General features: G+C 47.4%; 1 protein-coding gene across 2 annotated transcripts in view; it reads right to left on the bottom strand.

Annotated features, from left to right (window-relative positions):
- Nucleotides 1-21,499, bottom strand: part of LOC143962027 (placenta-specific gene 8 protein-like) — a 64,326-nt gene that overhangs the window by 12,528 nt on the left and 30,299 nt on the right. For both annotated transcript variants that reach the window (XM_077471369.1, XM_077471368.1), the window contains exons 2-3: nt 11,731-11,851; nt 7,839-8,017 (exon numbers count right to left, since the gene is read on the bottom strand). In XM_077471369.1, coding sequence (XP_077327495.1) covers nt 7,839-8,017; nt 11,731-11,842 — 291 coding nt within the window. In that variant the 5' untranslated portion in view covers nt 11,843-11,851. The remainder of the gene's footprint in view (nt 1-7,838; nt 8,018-11,730; nt 11,852-21,499) is intronic.

Genomic DNA, 21,499 nt, shown 5'->3' with positions numbered 1-21,499 from the left:
TTTGGAGGAGAAGCGGTTTAACCTTAACCTGCACAGGAGGTTTTTCACTGTCAGGGCAATAAGGATGTGGAACTCTCTTCCACAATTGGTGGTGGCTGCAGGGAGTATTGATATTTTTAAGAGACTCTTGAATGTGCATCTTAAAGAACACAACATAAAGGGATATGGGAAATAATTATAGACACTGACACATGTATCTACATAGCTTGAACTGAATGGACTATTGTCTTTATTCAACCTTATCTACTATGAGGTTGCATTGATGTGCACTGATGAGGCAGCACTGATGGGCACTGATAGGCAGCACTCATGGGCACTGATGAGCCTGCACTGGGCAGCACTGCTGTGCACTGATGAGGCAGCACTGATGCCCACTGATAGGCAGCACTGATGGGCACTGATGAGACAGCAATTCTGTGCACTGATTAGCCTGCACTGATGAGGCGGCACTGATGAGATAGCACTAAAACCTCACTAGAAGGCATCTGGAGAATGGTCATCGCTGCTCCCTGGCCTCGTGAGTATCGACTGTTCTGCAAGATCCTGGTGACCGTGTACTATTGGGACATCTGAGCCATATAGTTCTTCTTCTATGGGGTCCTAACCTCTGGCCTTCCCTTGGTCTCTTCAAGGGAACTGTATCCTGATACTTAGCAGAAGAACCATCTCTGAGGAACCTGGAGTATCCCATACCCCACACCCTCTCCCCCTTTGGTTTAATTTCCTGCAATCATTTATAAAAGGACATTCCCCTAGACTGCTTCTTGTGTCAGTCTGCTTTTGGACTGTGCAATGGTGTGCTGGCTGGCAGCCTCTATACAAGTAGGGGAGAACCCAGATCATCATCATCATCATCTATTGACAGGTCCAGAACCCAGATCATCATCATCATCTGTTGACAGGTCCAGAACCCAGATCATCATCAACATCATTATCTATTGACAGGTCCAAAACCCAGATGATCATCATCATCTATTGACAGGTCCAGAACTCAGATCATCATCGTCTATGGACAGGTCCAGAACCCAGATCATCATCATCATCTATTGACAGGTCCGGAACCCAGATCATTATCATCATCTATTGACAGGTCCAGAACCCAGATTATCATCATCATCATCTGTTGACAGGTCCAGAACCCAGATCACCATCATCATCTATTGACAGGTCCAGAACCCAGGTCATTATCATCATCTATTGACAGGTCCAGAACCCAGATCATCATCATCATCATCATCATCTGTTGACAGGTCTAGAACCCAGATCATCATGATCATCTATTGACAGATCCAGAACCCAGATCATCATCATCATCATCATCATCGATTAATGGGTCCAGAACCCAGATCATCATCTATTGACAGGTCCAGAACCCAGATCATCATCATCATCTATTGACAGATCCAGAACTCAGATCATCGTCATCTATGGACAGGTCTAGAACCCAGATCATCATCATCTATGGACAGGTCCAGAACCCAGATCATCATCATCTATTGACAGGTCCAGAACCCAGATCATCATCATCATCTATTGACAGATCCAGAACCCAGATAATCATCATCATTATTTATTGAAAGGTCAAGAACCCAGATCAACATCATCCTCTATTGACAGGTCCAGAATTCAGATCGTCATCATCTATTGACAGGTCCAGAACCCAGATCATCATCATCCTCTATTGACAGGTCCAGAACCCAAATCATCATCATCTATTGACAGGTCCAGAACCCAGATCATCATCATCCTCTATTGACAGGTCCAGAACCCAAATCATCATCATCTATTGACAGGTCCTGTTCAGGGGTACCGCTTCACAAGCCAAAAGTTAGGCTTGTTTTTCCTAAAAAAAATCAAATGTATTGCTTTCTTCTCTTAAGCAATGACAAATGTATTGCTGAATAAAAAAAAGCAGATAGCAGAAATGTAGAAATTGCCCCGCGGGGCTGTACAGGGAAGAGGTGATGGGGTTCAAACAACTTTTTTGTATTCGGGTTTTGTGTGATGAAATATTGAAATGCTGGTACAGCATCTATACCCCTTTTCTTTCTACATACTTTTCATTATTTACCACCAATACATCACTCCCTCCATCCAGGGCTGCATGGGGTCCAACCTACCTAAAAGGACCTCCTCTTACCCCCTGTCAATCAATCTAAATGCTGACAGCTCTAACAGCTCTATCAGAGAGTAATGCACATGTGAATGGATCCCTACTTTTTTTTTTTTTACTTTATTCATTCAATTTTTTTTTTTTAACTGCTTTGTTGGAAGGGGAGCTTTGGTGATGTTTCACTTTTGGAACAGAGAAAGGGAATGAAGACATATATTCCTCCACCCCCCTTCTCTACAGCCTCAGATGCACAGATGAATGAATGCAAAGCGTTTAGGGGCATCCTGTTCATTCACAAACTGAAGCATAGTAAACACGGTTTGCTATGCTTCCACGGTGAATGAACACAGGAGTGATCAGCACCAATCACTCACTGTGTTTTCAGGAAAGGAAAGGGCTGATATGAAATGATTCCCCCTGTGTGCCCCTTAGCAGCTGCCAACAGGAGGGAGAGGGCAGCCGGCAGCAAGAGGGAAAGGGTACACGGGGGGGCCCCAGACAATAGGTGAAAGGGGAGGGGGGGGTTCACAGGGGGGCAGTGATCAGGCAAAGAAAACCTAACCTGGATTGACTTCAGTATAACCAGCCTGCCCATAGACGGATTAAAATTTAGCCGGTTCCTGCTGAAGATAAGGGTCTGGTAAGGATGAAGGGAATCCCTGGCCACTTCATTTACAAAAAGAACAATTGGGGCTGGGAGTTGTTAGTTATCAGCAATTGAAATGTCAGGTTGGTATACATCATACAGATGTCACAGGCAGGTTTAGGGAGTCCCCCAGACATATGATTTAAAAGAGATTAACATTTCTAACCAGTTCCTGACCACGCTATAGGTGAGTGACGACTACAGCGCAGTAGCACATTGCCGGGAAGGCGTCATATGATGCCCTCCCATAATCGTGCTTTCCACACGCCCTCTGTGACTGACCCGTCCTTACGACACCACTGATCACAGAGCGGGGTTAGGAGCCAATCACAGCAACTCTTTACCACATGATCATCGGTGTCCAATCACAACTGATCACATAGCAAATACAAGCCGGATATCAGCTTTTCTTTCCTCACACAGTGTGAGGAAAGCCGATTTTGTGTTAAAGGGACATGTACACTAATAGTCAGGGCACTGATTATCAGTGCATTCCCAACAGTGGCCACCAGTGCTGCCAATCAGTGCTCACCAGTTCTGTAAATCAGTGCCACCAGTGCCACCTATCAGTGCCCATCAGTGCCCCTTATCAATGCCCATTCATGACACCTATCAATACTGCCTATCAGTTCCCATCTGTGACACCTATCAGTGCCCTTCAGTGCTGCCTATGAGTTCCCATCAGTGCTGCCTATCAGTGCCCTTCAGTGCCGCCTATACTCAGTGCGGCCTATCAGTGCCACTTCATCAGCACCCATCCGTACCAACTAGCAGTGCCCATTAGTGCTACCCATCAGTGCCAATGATTAGTGCTGCCTATCAGTGCCCATCAGTACCACTTATCAGTGCCTATTCGTGACACCTATCAGTGCCCTTCAGTGCCGCCTATCAGTGCTCATCAGTGCTACCTATCAGTGCCGCCTATCAGTACCACCTCATCAGCACCCATCCGTGCCATCTATCAGTGCTACCTATCAGTGCCCATCAATGTCCCCTGTCAGTGCCCATCAGTGTCGCCTATCAGTACTCATCAGTGAAGCCTATCGGTGCCCATAAGTAAATCAGTGAGTCATCAGTGTGTATCACCGTCCATCAGTACAGCCTCATCAGTGCCCATCAGTGCCACCTTTCAGTGCCACCTCCTCAGCACCCATCTGGGCCGCCTATCAGTGCCCATCAGTGTTGCCTGTCAGTGCCCATCAGTGTTGCCTGTCAGTGCCCATCAGTGGCGCCTATCAGTACTCCTCAGTGCCCATCAATGAAGCCTATCGGTGCCCATCAGTACAGCCTCATCAGTGTCCATCAGCACCCATCATTACAGCCTCATTAGTGCCCATCAGTGCTACCTTTCAGTGCCATCTATCAGTATCAATGATTAGTGCTGCCTATCAGTGCCTCTCAGTTCCCATCTGTGACACCTATTAGTGCCCTTCAGTGCTGCCTATGAGTTCCCATCAGTGCTGCCTTTCAGTGCCGCCTATACTCAGTGCCGCCTATCAGTGTCACTTTATCAGCACCCATCCGTAAAACCTAGCAGTGCCAATTAGTGCTACCCATCAGTGCCAATGATTAGTGCTGCCTATCAGTGCCCATCAGTACCACTTATCAGTGCCTATTTGTGACACCTATCAGTGCCCTTCAGTGCCGCCTATCAGTGCTCATCAGTGCTACCTATCAGTGCCGTCTATCAGTACCACCTCATCAGCACTATCTATCAGTGCCCATCAATGTCGCCTGTCAGTGCCCATCAGTGTCGCCTATCAGTACTCATCAGTGAAGCCTATTGGTGCTCATCAGTATAGCCTCATCAGTGTGTATCACCGTCCATCAGTACAGCCTCATCAGTGCTCATCAGTGCCACCTTTCAGTGCCACCTCCTCAGCACCCATCTGGGCCGCCTATCAGTTCCCATCAGTGCTACCTATCAGTGCCCATCAGTGTTGCCTGTCAGTGCCCATCAGTGTTGCCTGTCAGTGCCCATCAGTGGCGCCTATCAGTACTCCTCAGTGCCCATCAATGAAGCCTATCGGTGCCCATCAGTACAGCCTCATCAGTGTCCATCAGCACCCATCATTACAGCCTCATTAGTGCCCATCAGTGCTACCTTTCAGTGCCATCTATCAGTATCAATGATTAGTGCTGCCTATCAGTGCCTCTCAGTTCCCATCTGTGACACCTATTAGTGCCCTTCAGTGCTGCCTATGAGTTCCCATCAGTGCTGCCTTTCAGTGCCCTTCAGTGCCGCCTATACTCAGTGCCGCCTATCAGTGTCACTTCATCAGCACCCATCCGTAAAACCTAGCAGTGCCAATTAGTGCTACCCATCAGTGCCAATGATTAGTGCTGCCTATCAGTGCCCATCAGTACCACTTATCAGTGCCTATTTGTGACACCTATCAGTGCTCATCAGTGCTACCTATCAGTGCTGTCTATCAGTACCACCTCATCAGCACCCATCCGTGCCATCTATCAGTGCTACCTATCAGTGCCCATCAATGTCGCCTGTCAGTGCCCATCAGTGTCGCCTATCAGTACTCATCAGTGAAGCCTATTGGTGCCCATCAGTACAGCCTCATCAGTGTCCATCAGCACCCATCATTACAGCCTCATTAGTGCCCATCAGTGCTACCTTTCAGTGCCATCTATCAGTATCAATGATTAGTGCTGCCTATCAGTGCCTCTCAGTTCCCATCTGTGACACCTATTAGTGCCCTTCAGTGCTGCCTATGAGTTCCCATCAGTGCTGCCTTTCAGTGCCGCCTATACTCAGTGCCGCCTATCAGTGTCACTTTATCAGCACCCATCCGTAAAACCTAGCAGTGCCAATTAGTGCTACCCATCAGTGCCAATGATTAGTGCTGCCTATCAGTGCCCATCAGTACCACTTATCAGTGCCTATTTGTGACACCTATCAGTGCCCTTCAGTGCCGCCTATCAGTGCTCATCAGTGCTACCTATCAGTGCCGTCTATCAGTACCACCTCATCAGCACTACCTATCAGTGCCCATCAATGTCGCCTGTCAGTGCCCATCAGTGTCGCCTATCAGTACTCATCAGTGAAGCCTATTGGTGCTCATCAGTATAGCCTCATCAGTGTGTATCACCGTCCATCAGTACAGCCTCATCAGTGCTCATCAGTGCCACCTTTCAGTGCCACCTCCTCAGCACCCATCTGGGCCGCCTATCAGTTCCCATCAGTGCTACCTATCAGTGCCCATCAGTGTTGCCTGTCAGTGCCCATCAGTGTTGCCTGTCAGTGCCCATCAGTGGCGCCTATCAGTACTCCTCAGTGCCCATCAATGAAGCCTATCGGTGCCCATCAGTACAGCCTCATCAGTGTCCATCAGCACCCATCATTACAGCCTCATTAGTGCCCATCAGTGCTACCTTTCAGTGCCATCTATCAGTATCAATGATTAGTGCTGCCTATCAGTGCCTCTCAGTTCCCATCTGTGACACCTATTAGTGCCCTTCAGTGCTGCCTATGAGTTCCCATCAGTGCTGCCTTTCAGTGCCCTTCAGTGCCGCCTATACTCAGTGCCGCCTATCAGTGTCACTTCATCAGCACCCATCCGTAAAACCTAGCAGTGCCAATTAGTGCTACCCATCAGTGCCAATGATTAGTGCTGCCTATCAGTGCCCATCAGTACCACTTATCAGTGCCTATTTGTGACACCTATCAGTGCTCATCAGTGCTACCTATCAGTGCTGTCTATCAGTACCACCTCATCAGCACCCATCCGTGCCATCTATCAGTGCTACCTATCAGTGCCCATCAATGTCGCCTGTCAGTGCCCATCAGTGTCGCCTATCAGTACTCATCAGTGAAGCCTATTGGTGCTCATCAGTATAGCCTCATCAGTGTGTATCACCGTCCATCAGTACAGCCTCATCAGTGCCCATCAGTGCCACCTTTCAGTGCCACCTCCTCAGCACCCATCCAGGCCACCTATCAGTTCCCATCAGTGCTACCTATCAGTGCCCATAAGTGTTGCCTGTCAGTGCCCATCAGTGCCACCTATCAGTACTCCTCAGTGCCCATCAATGAAGCCTATCGGTGCCCATCAGTACAGCCTCATCAGTGTCCATCAGCACCCATCATTACAGCCTCATCAGTGCCCATCAGTGCTAACTTTCAGTGCCACCTATCAGTATCAATGATTAGTGCTGCCTATCAGTGCCTCTCAGTGGCCATCAGTGCCACTTATTAGTGCCCATTCGTGACACCTATCAGTGCCCTTCAGTGCCACCTATCAGTGCCCATCAATGCTACCTATCAGTGCCCTTCAGTGCCACCTATCAGTGTCACCTCATCAGCATCCATCCGTGCCACCTATCCTATCAGTGCCCATCAGTGCCGCCTATCAGTACTCATCAGTGCCCATCAGTGAAGTCTATCATGCCCATCATTACAGCCTCATCAGCGCACCTCAGTAAAGGAGAAAAATAACTTCTTCAAAATTTTCAGTCTTTTTTGTTTATTTACCAAAACATAAAACCCCCAGTGGTGATCAAATACCACCAAAAGAAAGCTCTATTTGTGTGAAAAAAAATGATAAAAATTTCATCTGGCTAGAGTGTTGCATGACCGCACAATTGTCATTCAAAGTGTGACAGCACTGACAGCTGAAAATTGGCCTGGGCAGGGTGGGGGTGAAAATATCCAATAGGCAAGTGGTTAAGCAGCCCCCCATTGCACTTTGTTTGACAATCCCTTGCCTATGTTTTAATTTCCATTATTCATTTGTAAGATTCCACACTTATTGACTTCAATAGTGTTCAGATTCAGCATCCGAACCTCTATAAAGTTTGCTAAACTTTGCTAGAACGGAACCCAGGTACGTTCAGCTCATCACTAATAGTGACTCCCTATACCTTGATGACACCAACATGACTCCTAAAACACACATCCCTGAGCAACTATGGCACCATATTTGTTGGCTACAGAAACCTGGTGACCACCCGCCAATATGGCGGCAATGACCCAGATCATGGGGTGGGCCACTAAACTTGTATCAGAAATAAAACTAGTGTAAGGTCTAGACACAGAGATACTTCCTCAGCCTGCATTAGACTTACATGAATCTTGTGTCTCTCGCGGACAGCGGCTCTCATGGCAATAGTCATAGGAGGGCAGATCCCGCTACAGCCAACGTATCCCATGCACATCGGATCCATCAACGGCAGACAGTAACACTCTCCAAATTCACTGACTGTGCTACATTGCATGCAGGGGAAGCACCAGAGAGCACAGCAACCTGCCAAGAGAGACCGGGGATGGGTGAGAGAGAGGAGAGAGTGATTATTATCATTATACACGGTTTATATAGCGACGACAGTTGGAAAAACACTTTAAAATAATGGGAGATGGTAGAGTTACAAGGTAATCCAATACAGAGGTACGGAGGAAAGGGGGAGAGATCAGATATACGGGGATGGGAGATCAGAGGTACAGAGGGGAGAGAGAGAGAGATCAGAGGTACGGGGGGGGGGGGGGGGGGGAGATCAGAGGTACAGAGGGGAGAGAGGGAGAGAGAGAGAGATATCAGAGGTACGGAGGGGGGATAGAGAGAGATGAGAGGTATTGAGGGGGAGAAAGAGAGATCAGAAATATGGAGGGGGAGGGAGAGATCAGATGTACAGAGGGGAGAGAGAGAGATCAGAGGTATGGAGGGGGAGAGAGAGATCAGAGGTATGGAGGGGGGGAGGGATCAGAGGTACATGGGGGAGAGAGAGATCAGAGGTGCAGGGGGGAGAGAGAGAGAGATCAGAGGTATGGAAGGGGAGAGAGAGATCAGCAGTACGGGGAGAGAGAGAGACAGATAAGAGGTATGGAGAGGGAGAGAGATCAGAGGCATGGAGGGGAAGAGAGAGACCAGAGATATGAAGGGGAGAGAGAAATCAGTGGTACAGGGGGGGTGAGAGATGAGAGGTATGGAGGGGGAGAGAGCGAGAACAGAGGTATGGAGGGAGAGAGAGAGAGCAGAGGTACGGGGGGAGAGAGATCAGTGGTATGGGGGGTGATAGAGAGCGAGAACAGAGGTATGGAGGGAGAGAGAGAGAGCAGAGGTACGGGGGGAGAGAGAGAGATCAGAGGTACAGAGGGGGAGAGAGATCAGTGGTATGGAGGGAGAGAGAGAGATCAGAGGTATGGAGGGAGAGAGAGAGATCAGAGGTATGGAGGGAGAGAGAGATCGGAGGTATGGAGGGAGAGAGAGAGATCAGAGGTATGGAGGGAGGGAGAGAGAGATCAGAGGTATGGAGGGGAGAGAGAGAGAGAGATCAGAGGTACGGAAGGGGAGAGAGAGATCAGAGGTATGGGGGAGAGAGATCAGAGGTATGGGAGAGAGAGAGAGATCAGAGGTATAGAGGGGAGAGAGAGAGAGATCGGAGGTATGGAGGGGAGAGAGAGAGAGAGAGAGATCAGAGGTATGGAAGGGAGAGAGAGAGATGAGATGTATGGAGGGGGGAGAGAGAGAGATCAGAGGTATGGATGGGAGAGAGAGAGAGATCAGAAGTATGGAGGGAGAGAGAGAGAGATCAGAAGTATGGAGGGAGAGAGAGAGAGAGAGAGAGATCAGAGGTATGGAGGGGGAGAAAGAGAGAGATCAGAGAGAGATCAGAAGGTACGGAGGGAGAGTGAGAGATCAGAGGTATGGAGGGAGAGAGAGAGAGAGATCAGAGGTATGGAGGGAGAGAGAAATCAGAGGTATAGGGGGAGAGAGAGAGATCAAAGGTATGGGAGAGAGAGAGAGATCAGAGGTATGGAGGGAGAGAGAGAGAGAGATCAGAGGTATGGAGGGAGAGAGAAATCAGAGGTATAGGGGGAGAGAGAGAGATCAAAGGTATGGGAGAGAGAGAGAGATCAGAGGTATGGAAGGGGAGAGAGAGATCAGCAGTACGGGGAGAGAGAGAGACAGATAAGAGGTATGGAGAGGGAGAGAGATCAGAGGCATGGAGGGGAAGAGAGAGACCAGAGATATGAAGGGGAGAGAGAAATCAGTGGTACAGGGGGGGTGAGAGATGAGAGGTATGGAGGGGGAGAGAGCGAGAACAGAGGTATGGAGGGAGAGAGAGAGAGCAGAGGTACGGGGGGAGAGAGATCAGTGGTATGGGGGGTGATAGAGAGCGAGAACAGAGGTATGGAGGGAGAGAGAGAGAGCAGAGGTACGGGGGGAGAGAGAGAGATCAGAGGTACAGAGGGGGAGAGAGATCAGTGGTATGGAGGGAGAGAGAGAGAGAGAGATCAGAGGTATGGAGGGAGAGAGAGAGATCAGAGGTATGGAGGGAGAGAGAGATCGGAGGTATGGAGGGAGAGAGAGAGATCAGAGGTATGGAGGGAGGGAGAGAGAGATCAGAGGTATGGAGGGGAGAGAGAGAGAGAGATCAGAGGTACGGAAGGGGAGAGAGAGATCAGAGGTATGGGGGAGAGAGATCAGAGGTATGGGAGAGAGATCAGAGGTATAGAGGGGAGAGAGAGAGAGAGATCAGAGGTATGGAAGGGAGAGAGAGAGATGAGATGTATGGAGGGGGGAGAGAGAGAGATCAGAGGTATGGATGGGAGAGAGAGAGAGATCAGAAGTATGGAGGGAGAGAGAGAGAGAGAGATCAGAGGTATGGAGGGGGAGAAAGAGAGAGATCAGAGAGAGATCAGAAGGTACGGAGGGAGAGTGAGAGATCAGAGGTATGGAGGGAGAGAGAGAGAGAGATCAGAGGTATGGAGGGAGAGAGAAATCAGAGGTATAGGGGGAGAGAGAGAGATCAAAGGTATGGGAGAGAGAGAGAGATCAGAGGTATGGAGGGAGAGAGAGAGAGAGAGATCAGAGGTATGGAGGGAGAGAGAGAGATCAAAGGTATGGGGGAGAGAGAGAGATCAGAGGTATGGAGGGAGAGAGAGAGAGAGAGATCAGAGGTATGGAGGGAGAGAGAGAGATCAGAGGTATGGAAGGGGAGAGATAGAGATCAGAGGTATGGAGGGAGAGAGAGAGAGATCAGAGGTACGGAGGGAGAGAGAGAGAGAGATCAGAGGAATGGAGGGAGAGAGATCCAAGTTATGGAGGGGGAGAGAGAGAGATCAGAGGTATGGAGGGGGAGAGAGGGAGATCAGAGGTATGGGGGGAGAGAGATCAGAGGTATGGACGGGGAGAGAGAGATCAGAGGTATGGGGGGAGAGAGAGAGATCAGAGATACGGGGGAGAGAGAGAGATCAGAGGTATAGAGGGGAGAGAGATCAGAGATACGGGGGAGAGAGAGAGATCAGAGGTATGGAGGGGAGAGAGATCAGAGATACGGGGGAGAGAGAGATCAGAGGTATGGGGGAGAGAGATCAGAGGTATGGAGGGGAGAGAGATCAGAGGTATGGAGGGGAGAGAGATCAGAGGTATGGAGGGAGAGAGAGAGATCAGAGGTATGGAGGGGAGAGAGATCAGAGATACGGGGGAGAGAGAGATCAGAGGTATGGGGGAGAGAGATCAGAGGTATGGGGGAGAGAGATCAGAGGTACTGAGGGGGAGAGAGAGATCAGAGGTATGGAGGGGGTGAGAGAAATCAGAGGTATGGAGGGGGAGAGAGAGAAATCAGAGGTATGGAGGGGAGAGAGAGAGATCAGGGGTTTGAAGAGGGAGAGAGAGAGTGTTTAGAGGTATGGAGGGGGAGAGAGAGAGATCAGAGGTATGGGGGAGAGAGAGAGATCAGAGGTACAGGGGGAGGGAGATTAGAGGTAGAGAAAGAGGTCAGGAACAGAGAGATTGGAGGGGTAAAGGAGAGATGGGGGATGGGGAGGTAGAAAGGAAGATCGGACAGAAAGAGAGAGACCTGGGAGGTATAAAGATCCTGGAGAGTGAGAGAGATTGTAGAGAAGAGAGAGAGAGAGAGAGAGAGAGAGAGAGAGAGAAAGTTAGGGGAGAGAAGAGAGAGAGATTACATGGTGACAATAATCCTGCTGAAGGGTTTTGGGTGAGAAGCTACGTACAGATGCCGCAGTCCTCGCAGCAGTCACACATATCGCTGCTCCATCGCGGCCCCTGGCTGACGGTCACCGTCTGTGTGGTGACCACCCCGGGCTGAGTGACAACCGTCTGCATCTCCTAATCCTGTACAGAGAACGAAAGAAAGATTTTCAACAACTATATAAAGACACACAATGATTTGATTGCTTCAATTCTAGTGACGGTTTTAAGGCCAGAAAATTAGAATGCCCATGTGGATACCAATTTTCATCACATTTAGCAGAATTGATGCAATCCATATACATGTGGTTTAAAAACTGTTTACCTATGCGGGGATGGGATGCTTTACATATTTTTTTTCTTCTTTTTTTTTTTTTACACTTTACTTTTATTTTTTTTATCACTTTTAGTCCTATTACAAGGATTGCAAACATCCCCTGCAATAGAAATAAGGATGAAAGGTTTATTGAGAGATCGGGGGGATCAAAAAAACCTCAAATCTCTCCTTTACCCTTAAAAGCAAAAGAAAATAAATAATTTTGCATTTTGACTTAAAAAAAAAAAATAGTTTTGGCCTGAGACCTGGAAGTGACTTCAGAGGTCGCTCTGGTCCTCCAAGGGCATAAAGATGAGTGGGGGGGCATTGGACTTCCTGCCCAGCAAACGGCCGCATCGGACCACTTCCGGGCTTTACCGACAGCTCTGGGAAGCCGTGGGGTGGGGGTGGGGGCACTTCTCCCGCCGCATCTAAAAGTGATCCAACGGTGAATGTGCCAACAGGACCACGTTTATCCGATGCAGAATCATCCATAGTTTGAAAGTAAAAAAAAAAATTTAAAAAAATGTTTGTGATGCGGCACTGCGTCGCTTTAACTGACAATTGCACGATTGTGCGACGTTGTACCCAAACAAAATAAAAGACCTTTTTTTTTCCCCCCACAAATAGAGCTTTCCTTTGGTGGTATTTGATCACCCCTGCATTTTTTATTTTTTGTGCTATAGAGAAAAAAAGAGTGACAATTTTGAAAAAAAAAACAAAAAAAAAACGTTTTTTACTTTTTGCTATAATAAATATCTCCACAAAAAAAAAAAAAAAAAAAAAGCTAATTTCTTCATCAGTTTAGTCCGATATATATTCTTCTTCATATTTTTGGAGAAAAAAATTAAAAAGATTGCAATAAGCATATATTGATTGGTTTGCGCAAAAGCTATAGCGCCTACAAAATACGGGGCTGGATTTATGGCATTTTTATTTATTTTTTTACTAGCCATAACATCAGTATTAATACGATGCTGGATTTATGGCATTTTTATTTATTTTTTACTAGCCATAACATCAGTATTAACCACTTACATACTGGAAGATTTCTTTTGGAGGTATTTGTTTTTATTTTTTTGCGCTATAAACAAAAAAAGGGTCAATTTTGAAAAAAAAAAAAAAAACAATATTTTTTACTTTTTGTTATAATAACTATACCCCAAAAAAAGTAAAAAAATTCTTCATCAGTTTAGGCTGATATATATTATTCTACATATTTTTGGTAAAAAAAAAATTGCAATAAGCGTATATTGATTGGTTTGCGCAAAAGTTATAGCGTTTACAAAATACGGGGATAGATTTATGGAATTTTTATTTTTTTTTATTTTTTTTTACTAGCCATAACAGCAGTATTAACCACTTACATAGACAAGATTTATTTTGGTGGTATTTGATCACCTCTGCATTTTTTATTTTTTGCGCTATAAACAAAAAAAAGAGTGTCTATTTAAAAAAACAAAACAAAAAAGAAAAAACAATATTTTTTACTTTTTGTTATAATAAATATCCCAAAAAAAAATTAAAAAAATTCTTCATCAGTTTTGGCTGATATATATTATTCTACATATTTTTTGGTAAAAGAAAATTGCAATAAGAGTATATTGATTGGCTTGCGCAAAAGTAATAGCGTCTACAAAATACGGGGATAGATTTATGGCATTTTTATTTTTTTTTTATTTTTTTTACTAGCCATAACAGCAGTATTAACCACTTACATACTGGAAGATTTATTTTGGAGGTATTTGATCACCTCTGCGGTTTTTATTTTGTTTTTTTATTTTTAGCTTGTCGGTTCAAATCCCAACTGCAGCACTAAGCTCGTCGGTTCAAATCCCAACCACAGCACTAAGCTCGTCGGTTCAAATCCCAACCACAGCACTAAGCTCGTCGGTTCAAATCCCAACCACAGCACTAAGCTCGTCGGTTCAAATCCCAACCACATCACTAAGCTCGTCGGTTCAAATCCCAACCACAGCACTAAGCTCGTCGGTTCAAATCTCAACCGCAGCACTAAGCTCGTCGGTTCAAATCTCAACCGCAGCAATAAGCTCGTCGGTTCAAATCTCAACCGCAGCACTAAGCTCGTCGGTTCAAATCCCAACCACAGCACTAAGCTTGTCGGTTCAAATCCCAACCACATCACTAAGCTCGTCGGTTCAAATCCCAACCACAGCACTAAGCTCGTCGGTTCAAATCTCAACCGCAGCACTAAGCTCGTTGGTTCAAATCCCAACCACAGCACTAAGCTTGTCGGTTCAAATCCCAACCACATCACTAAGCTCGTCGGTTCAAATCCCAACCACAGCACTAAGCTCGTCGGTTCAAATCCCAACCACATCACTAAGCTCGTCGGTTCAAATCCCAACCACAGCACTAAGCTCGTCGGTTCAAATCTCAACCGCAGCACTAAGCTCGTCGGTTCAAATCTCAACCGCAGCAATAAGCTCGTCGGTTCAAATCTCAACCGCAGCACTAAGCTCGTCGGTTCAAATCCCAACCACAGCACTAAGCTTGTCGGTTCAAATCCCAACCACATCACTAAGCTCGTCGGTTCAAATCCCAACCACAGCACTAAGCTCGTCGGTTCAAATCTCAACCGCAGCACTAAGCTCGTTGGTTCAAATCCCAACCACAGCACTAAGCTTGTCGGTTCAAATCCCAACCACATCACTAAGCTCGTCGGTTCAAATCCCAACCACAGCACTAAGCTCGTCGGTTCAAATCTCAACCGCAGCACTAAGCTCGTCGGTCCAAATCTCAACCACAGCACTAAGCTCGTCGGTCCAGATCTCAACCACAGCACTAAGCTCGTCGGTCCAAATCTCAACCAAAGCACATTCTGCCGGTGTGGGCTTCCTCCCGGTGATCTGGTCTCCCTCCACACACGTGCTGGGAGGTCATTTATCCCCAGTATGTGTCAGTGAGGGACCGTAGATTGTAAGCTCCTCGTGAGCAGGGACTGATGTGAATGCGTGTTATACATGTGAATTGTCGGCACTATATATACAGAATGTACAAAAAATTAAAAAAAAATGTGCATTACTTTGTTGTGTTGTTGCCAAAAAAAATCATATTTTTAACCGCATTCGGATAAACAGACGGACTATGTCCCCGGGGAGCCCCCAGGATGCTGCATTGTGCCCCCCGTGGCACTCCCATCGATCGGCCTCGTGCTCTACATTCACAGCTGTCTTCTCTTTGTATGTTTGTACCTTTTGGTGCTTTTTCATAACAATAAAAGCCGTTGAAACTAAAAATAAAACCTTTTTTTTTTTTTTTTTTTTACGTTTCAGGTTGAAATCACACACAGATGGAAGCTTAACCCTTTACATTTGCAGATGAATGAAGTGGAGTAGATGCAAAAGTGACGATGGAATCCGGGGGTCTAAACAACGTTACTTTGTATCTCTCACAATGTTACTTTGTATCTCTCTATCTCCCGTTTGATCAATGTTTATAAACAATGTTACTTTGTATCTCTTTATAGCCTCTCTGATCAATGTTTATAAACAATGTTACTTTGTATCTCTCTATCTCCTGTCTGATCGATGTTTATAAGCAATGTTGCTTTGTATCTCTTTATAGCCTCTCTGATCAATGTTTATAAACAATGTTACTTTGTATCTCTCTATCTCCCGTCTGATCAATGTTTATAAACAATGTTACTTTGTATCTCTCTATCTCCCGTCTGATCAATGTTTATAAACAATGTTACTTTGTATCTCTCTATCTCTTGTCTGATCAATGTTTATAAACAATGTTACTTTGTATCTCCAGTCTGATCAATGTTTATAAACGATGTTACTTTTTATCTCTCTATCTCCTGTCTAAACAATGTTACCTTGTATCTTTTTATCGCCTGTCTGATCAATGTTTATAATAATAATTACACTGTATCTCTCTCACCCATTGGATACATTTTTATAAATAATGTTACTTTGTATCTCTCAATATCCCGTCCGTCTGATCAATGTTTATAAACAATGTTACATATATATATATATAATTTTAGCAGACTCTGCAGAATAAAACGGCGGTAGTTGCAATATTTTATGCCACACGGTATTTGCGCAGCTTTCTTTCTTTCAAACTCAATTTTTTTGTAGATAAAAAAATAATAGTTTTTTGAATTAAAAAATAATAAAAGAGTAAAGTCAGCCCAATCTTTTTCTATGATGTGAAAGATGATGTTACGCCGAGTAAATAGATACCCAACATGTCACGCTTTAAAATGGCGCCCTCTCGTGGAACGGCGACAAAGTTTGGTGCTTCATAATCTCCGTAGGCGACGTTTAAAAATTGAAATGTGGGGAGGAAGAGATGAGCCTCTTCACAGCTGCATGGAGAAGCACAGGATCTGGCAGAGGAGTTCTGTCCTCTTCTATGCTGCCATCTGCTGAGATGGGGGTTGGGGCAGAGACGGTTTTCCCTGAGGTTGCATAGAGAAGTGCAGGATCTGGTGGAGGAGTCATGTCCTCCTCTCTGATGCCAACTACTGAGATGGTTGGGCGAGCCTCTTTGCAGCTGCATGGAGAAGCATAGGATCTGGCAGAGGAGTTCTGTCCTCTTCTCTGCTGCAAATTGCTGAGATGGGGGGGGGGGGAGGGGCGGAGACGGTTTTCCCTGAGGCTGCACAGAGAAATGCAGGATCTGGTGGAGGAGTTATGTCCTCCTCTCTGTGCCAACTGCTGAGATGGGGTGGGCGAGCCTCTCTGCAGCTGCACGGAGAAGCACAGGATCTGGCAGAGCAGTTCTGTCCTCTGCTGCCATCTGCTGAGATGGGGGGGGCAGAGATGGTTTTCCCTGAGGCTGCACAGAGAAATGCAGGATCTGGTGGAGGAGTTCTGTCCTCCTCTCTCCTGCCACCTGCTGAGATAGGGGGAGGGGGAAGACGAGCCTCTATGCAGCTGCATGGAGAAGCACAGGATCTGCCCTTCTATGCTGCCATCTGCTGAGATGGGGGTGGGGGGTGGGGGCAGAGATGGTTTTCCCTGAGGTTGCACAGAGAAGTGCAGGATCTGGTAGAGGAATTATGTCCTCCTCTCTGTTGCCAACTGCTGAGATGTGGGGAGGAAGAGATGAGCCTCTTCACAGCTGCATGGAGAAGTGCAGGATCTGGTGTAGGAGTTCTGTCCTCCTCTCTGCTGCTAACTGCTCAGTTGGGGGGCAGAGATGGTTTTCCCTGAGGCTGCACAGAGAAATGCAGGATCTTGTGGAGAAGTTCTGTCCTCCTCTCTGCTGCCAACTGCTGTGATAGTGGGAGGGGGGGGGGGGGGGGTGAGCCTCTCTGCAGCTGCATGGAGAAGTGCAGGATCTGGCAGAGGAGTTCTGTCCCCTTCTCTGCTGCCATCTGCTGAGATGGGGAGGAGAGAAAGAGTTGAGCCTCTTCACAGCTGCATGGAGAAGTGCAGGATCTGGCAGAGGAGTTCTGTCCTCTTTTCTGCTGCCATTTGCTGAGATGGGAGGCAGAGACGGTTTTCCCTGAGGCTACACAGAGAAATTCAGGATCCGGTGGAGGAGTTCTGTCCTCCTCTCTGCTGCCAACTGCTGAGATAGGGGGAGGGGGGAGATGAGCCTCTCTGCAGCTGCATGGAGAAGCGCAGGATCTAGCAGAGGAGTTCTGTCCTCTTCTATGCTGCCATCTGCTGAGATGGGGGTTGGGGCAGAGGGGGTTTTACCTGAGGTTGCACAGAGAAGTGCAGGATCTGGTGGAGGATTTATGTCCTCCTCTCTGCTGCCAACTACTGAGATGGGGGAGCGAGCCTCTCTGCAGCTGCATGGAGAAGCACAGGATCTGGCAGAGGAGTTCTGTGCCCTTCTATGCTGCCATCTGCTGAGATGGGGGTGGGGGCAGAGATGGTTTTCCCTGAGGTTGCACAGAGAAGTGCAGGATCTGGTGGAGGAGTTATGTCCTCCTCTATGTTGCCAACTGCTGAGATGTGGGGAGGAAGAGATGAGCCTCTTCACAGCTGCATGGAGAAGTGCAGGATCTGGTGTAGGAGTTCTGTCCTCCTCTCTGCTGCTAACTGCTCAGATGGTGGGCAGAGATGGTTTTCCCTGAGGCTGCACAGAGAAATGCGGGATCTTGTGGAGAAGTTCTGTCCTCCTCTCTTCTGTGATAGTGGGAGGGGGGGGTGAGCCTCTCTGCAGCTGCATGGAGAAGTGCAGGATCTGGCAGAGGAGTTCTATCCCCTTCTCTGCTGCCACCTGCTGAGATGGGGGAGGAGAGAAAGAGATGAGCCTCTTCACAGCTGCATGGAGAAGTGCAGGATCTGGCAGAGGAGTTCTGTCCTCTTCTCTGCTGCCATCTGCTGAGATGGGAGGCAGAGACGGTTTTCCCTGAGGCTACACATAGAAATGCAGGATCTGGTGGAGGAGTTCTGTCCTCCTCTCTGCTGCCAACTGCTGAGATAGGGAGTGGGGGAGATGAGCCTCTCTGCAGCTGCATGGAGAAGCACAGGATCTAGAAGAGGAGTTCTTTCCTCTTCTCTGCTGCCATTTGCTGAGATGGGGGAGGAGAGGAAGAGATGAGCCTCTTCACAGCTGCATGGAGAAGTGCAGGATCTGGTGGAGGAGTTCTATCCTCCTCTCTGCTGCCAATTACTGACATGGGGGGGGGGGGGGTGAGCCTCTCTGCAGTGGCATGGAGAAGTGCAGGATCTGGCAGGTGAGTTCTGTCCTCTTCTCTGCTGCCATCTGTTGAGGTGGGGGGGGGGGGGGGTTTAGAGACAGTTTTCCCTGAGGCAGAGGATCTGATGGAGTAGTTCTGTCTTCATCTTTGCTGCCAACTGCTGAGATGGGGGGGGAGAGGAAGAAAGAGATGAGCCTCTTCACAGCTGCATGGAGAAGTGCAGGATCTGGTGGAGGAGTTCTGTCCTCCTCTTTGCTGTCAACTGCTGAGACAAGATTTGGGCAGAGGCAAGGGTGTGTCGCAGCTGCAGAAGAGGTGCAAGGGACACATGAAGTGGAATTACATATGTGCCTTAGAGGAAGACGAATGTAGGGTACCCCTTTAATAAATGACCCCCCTCCCCCTACACACAGTAGCACTTCTCTAAATGGCGTTCAATGACCTTACAAATATTTATACATTGGTGATAGATGGACCCTGTACTGGCTGAAGGTGGAGGACAGCAGATGGAATATAATGTTCAATAAATATCCAGAGGTCAATTTTCAGAAGCACCACCGCCGCCCCACCTGTGAAAACAGAGCAGCCAGGCAGGTGACAGAACAAGCGGGGGAGGGGGGGGGGGGGCACTAATGAGGTCAGATATGAGAACTTGCAGCACGGTCCTCTTCCTGTAGTGCAAGAGGAAGAAAAATGAACTCTGCAAGCTCCGCAAGTTCAATGCTGGTGCAAACAGATCATTACAACACCCATCTGCCTGCAACCTCCGGGGCCCAGCCGCCTCTCACTTAAACAATTTGCAGCATTTATATATATAATAAACAATTTGCAGCATTTATATATATAATCTACAAGAATAATAATTTGTGACTGTGGGGGGACATCCGAGTGTACATTTTTTAAATTAAAAAACATACAAAACATACAGCTTGTTAATAAAAACATTTAAACAAAAATAAACAACAACTAAACAAAAAACAAGCGTGTTTACATCAGCAAGTAAAGAAAACTGTTTCCTGAGACGATAACATAGAAAGAAACAACAAAAAAGAGACTACAAACCCCGAACCTCAACATAAACACAATCCGGGCTAAGAAACCTTTTGAGATTTAATCACCATCAGGATGCGATTCTAAACCCCCCCCCCCCCCCCACCCACCATTATCATTCACCCCAACTTCCACATCATTCAGCTTGCATTCTGCACCAGCCACCCTCATTCCCTTCCCACCTCCTCCTCCACCACCATCCACTCCACCCAGGGCAGTTTTTAAGGCATGGCAAAAGGGGCAGCTGCCCTGGGCCCTGTCATTGTTGTGGGGGCCAAAGCAGCTGCCTCATACTTGCCAACTATCCCAGTTTAAATTCCCTTATCCCTTGAGGTTTTAGTCCCGTGCTGTGTCCCGATATCTCAGTGTGAAGTGCTGCTACTAATGCTGCACAGATCTGCCCTATTGTTGTGTACAGACGACTCACCTGCAGACCCTGTGTTTACATGTTAATTACCCGCATTCATATGTAAATAGTGACAGCATTCATATGTAAATAGTGGCATTGATATGTATATCATGCCCCCCTGAGGTCATATCCACAGTAATCTCTAGCAACCAATCAACAAGCAGAAATCATGTGCTGTAACCACTAGCTACTAATCAGTGAGCTGTAATGTGTGCTGTGACCTCTAGCAACCAGTCACTGAGCGGCAATGATACACTGTAACCTCTGGCAACCAGTCAGTGAGCGGTAATGATACACTGTAACCTCTGGCAACCAGTCAGTGAGCGGTAATGATACACTGTAACCTCTGGCAACCAGTCAGTGAGCGGTATTGATACACTGTAACCTCTGCAACCAGTCAGTGAGCGGTATTGATACACTGTAACCCCTGGCAACCAATCGCAATAGCTGCCTAATCTGATTCAGTAAACTGATTTTGAGTCTAGCTGCTATTTATTGTATGTCTCAGAGCAGGTGGAGAGCAAAACTGTATGGGGGGGGGGGCCAAGAAAAGTTTTGCAGAGGGTCCAATCAGCATTAAAGACAACCCTGACTCCACCCCTCGGTGTCCGCTGACCTCCAGCCGCAATGTGTGCTGTGATCTCTAGCACCAGTCAGTGAGCGGCAATGATACACTGTAACCTCTGGCAACCAGTCAGTGAGCTATAATGATACACTGTAACCTCTGGCAACCAGTCAGTGAGCGGTAATGATACACTGTAACCTCTGGCAAACAGTCAGTGAGCATTATCGATACACTGTAACCTCTGGCAACCAGTCAGTGAGAGGTAATGATACATTGTAACCTCTGGCAACCAGTCAGTGAGCGGTAATGATACACTGTAACCTCTGGCAACCAGTCAGTGAGCGGTATTGATACACTGTAACCCCTGGCAACCAATCGCAATAGCTGCCTAATCTGATTCAGTAAACTGATTTTGAGTCTAGCTGCTATTTATTGTATGTCTCAGAGCAGGTGGAGAGCAAAACTGTATGGGGGGGGGGCCAAGGAAAAGTTTTGCCGAGGGTCCAATCAGGCATTAAAGACAACCCTGACTCCACCCCTCGGTGTCCGCTGACCTCCAGCCTCACTTCCTGCCATGCCGAGGAGGAGGGGTTGGCACACCATACATTCTGGTCCAGCACCCTCCACTGCCTTCACTACACTAGCAGAAACAATAGATGTGGACACAGACTTGGCAACCACACTTTCTGACACTGACTGGGAGACCACAGACTGGGAGGACACTGACACCACAGACGGCACTAAAATCCTCTGGTACAACCTCCGCCAACCCAGACTCTTCTCTATCCAGACGGAAGAATTCCTCCACTAGCTCTGGC

Source organism: Lithobates pipiens, unplaced genomic scaffold (genome assembly GCF_037356315.1).
Source record: "Lithobates pipiens isolate NorthernLeopardFrog02 unplaced genomic scaffold, aLitPip1_a1.2 Scaffold_8, whole genome shotgun sequence".
Classification (NCBI taxonomy): Eukaryota; Metazoa; Chordata; class Amphibia; order Anura; family Ranidae; genus Lithobates; species Lithobates pipiens.
The sequence above is the reverse complement of the archived record's forward strand: the minus strand, read 5'-3'. Positions and strand labels throughout refer to the sequence as shown.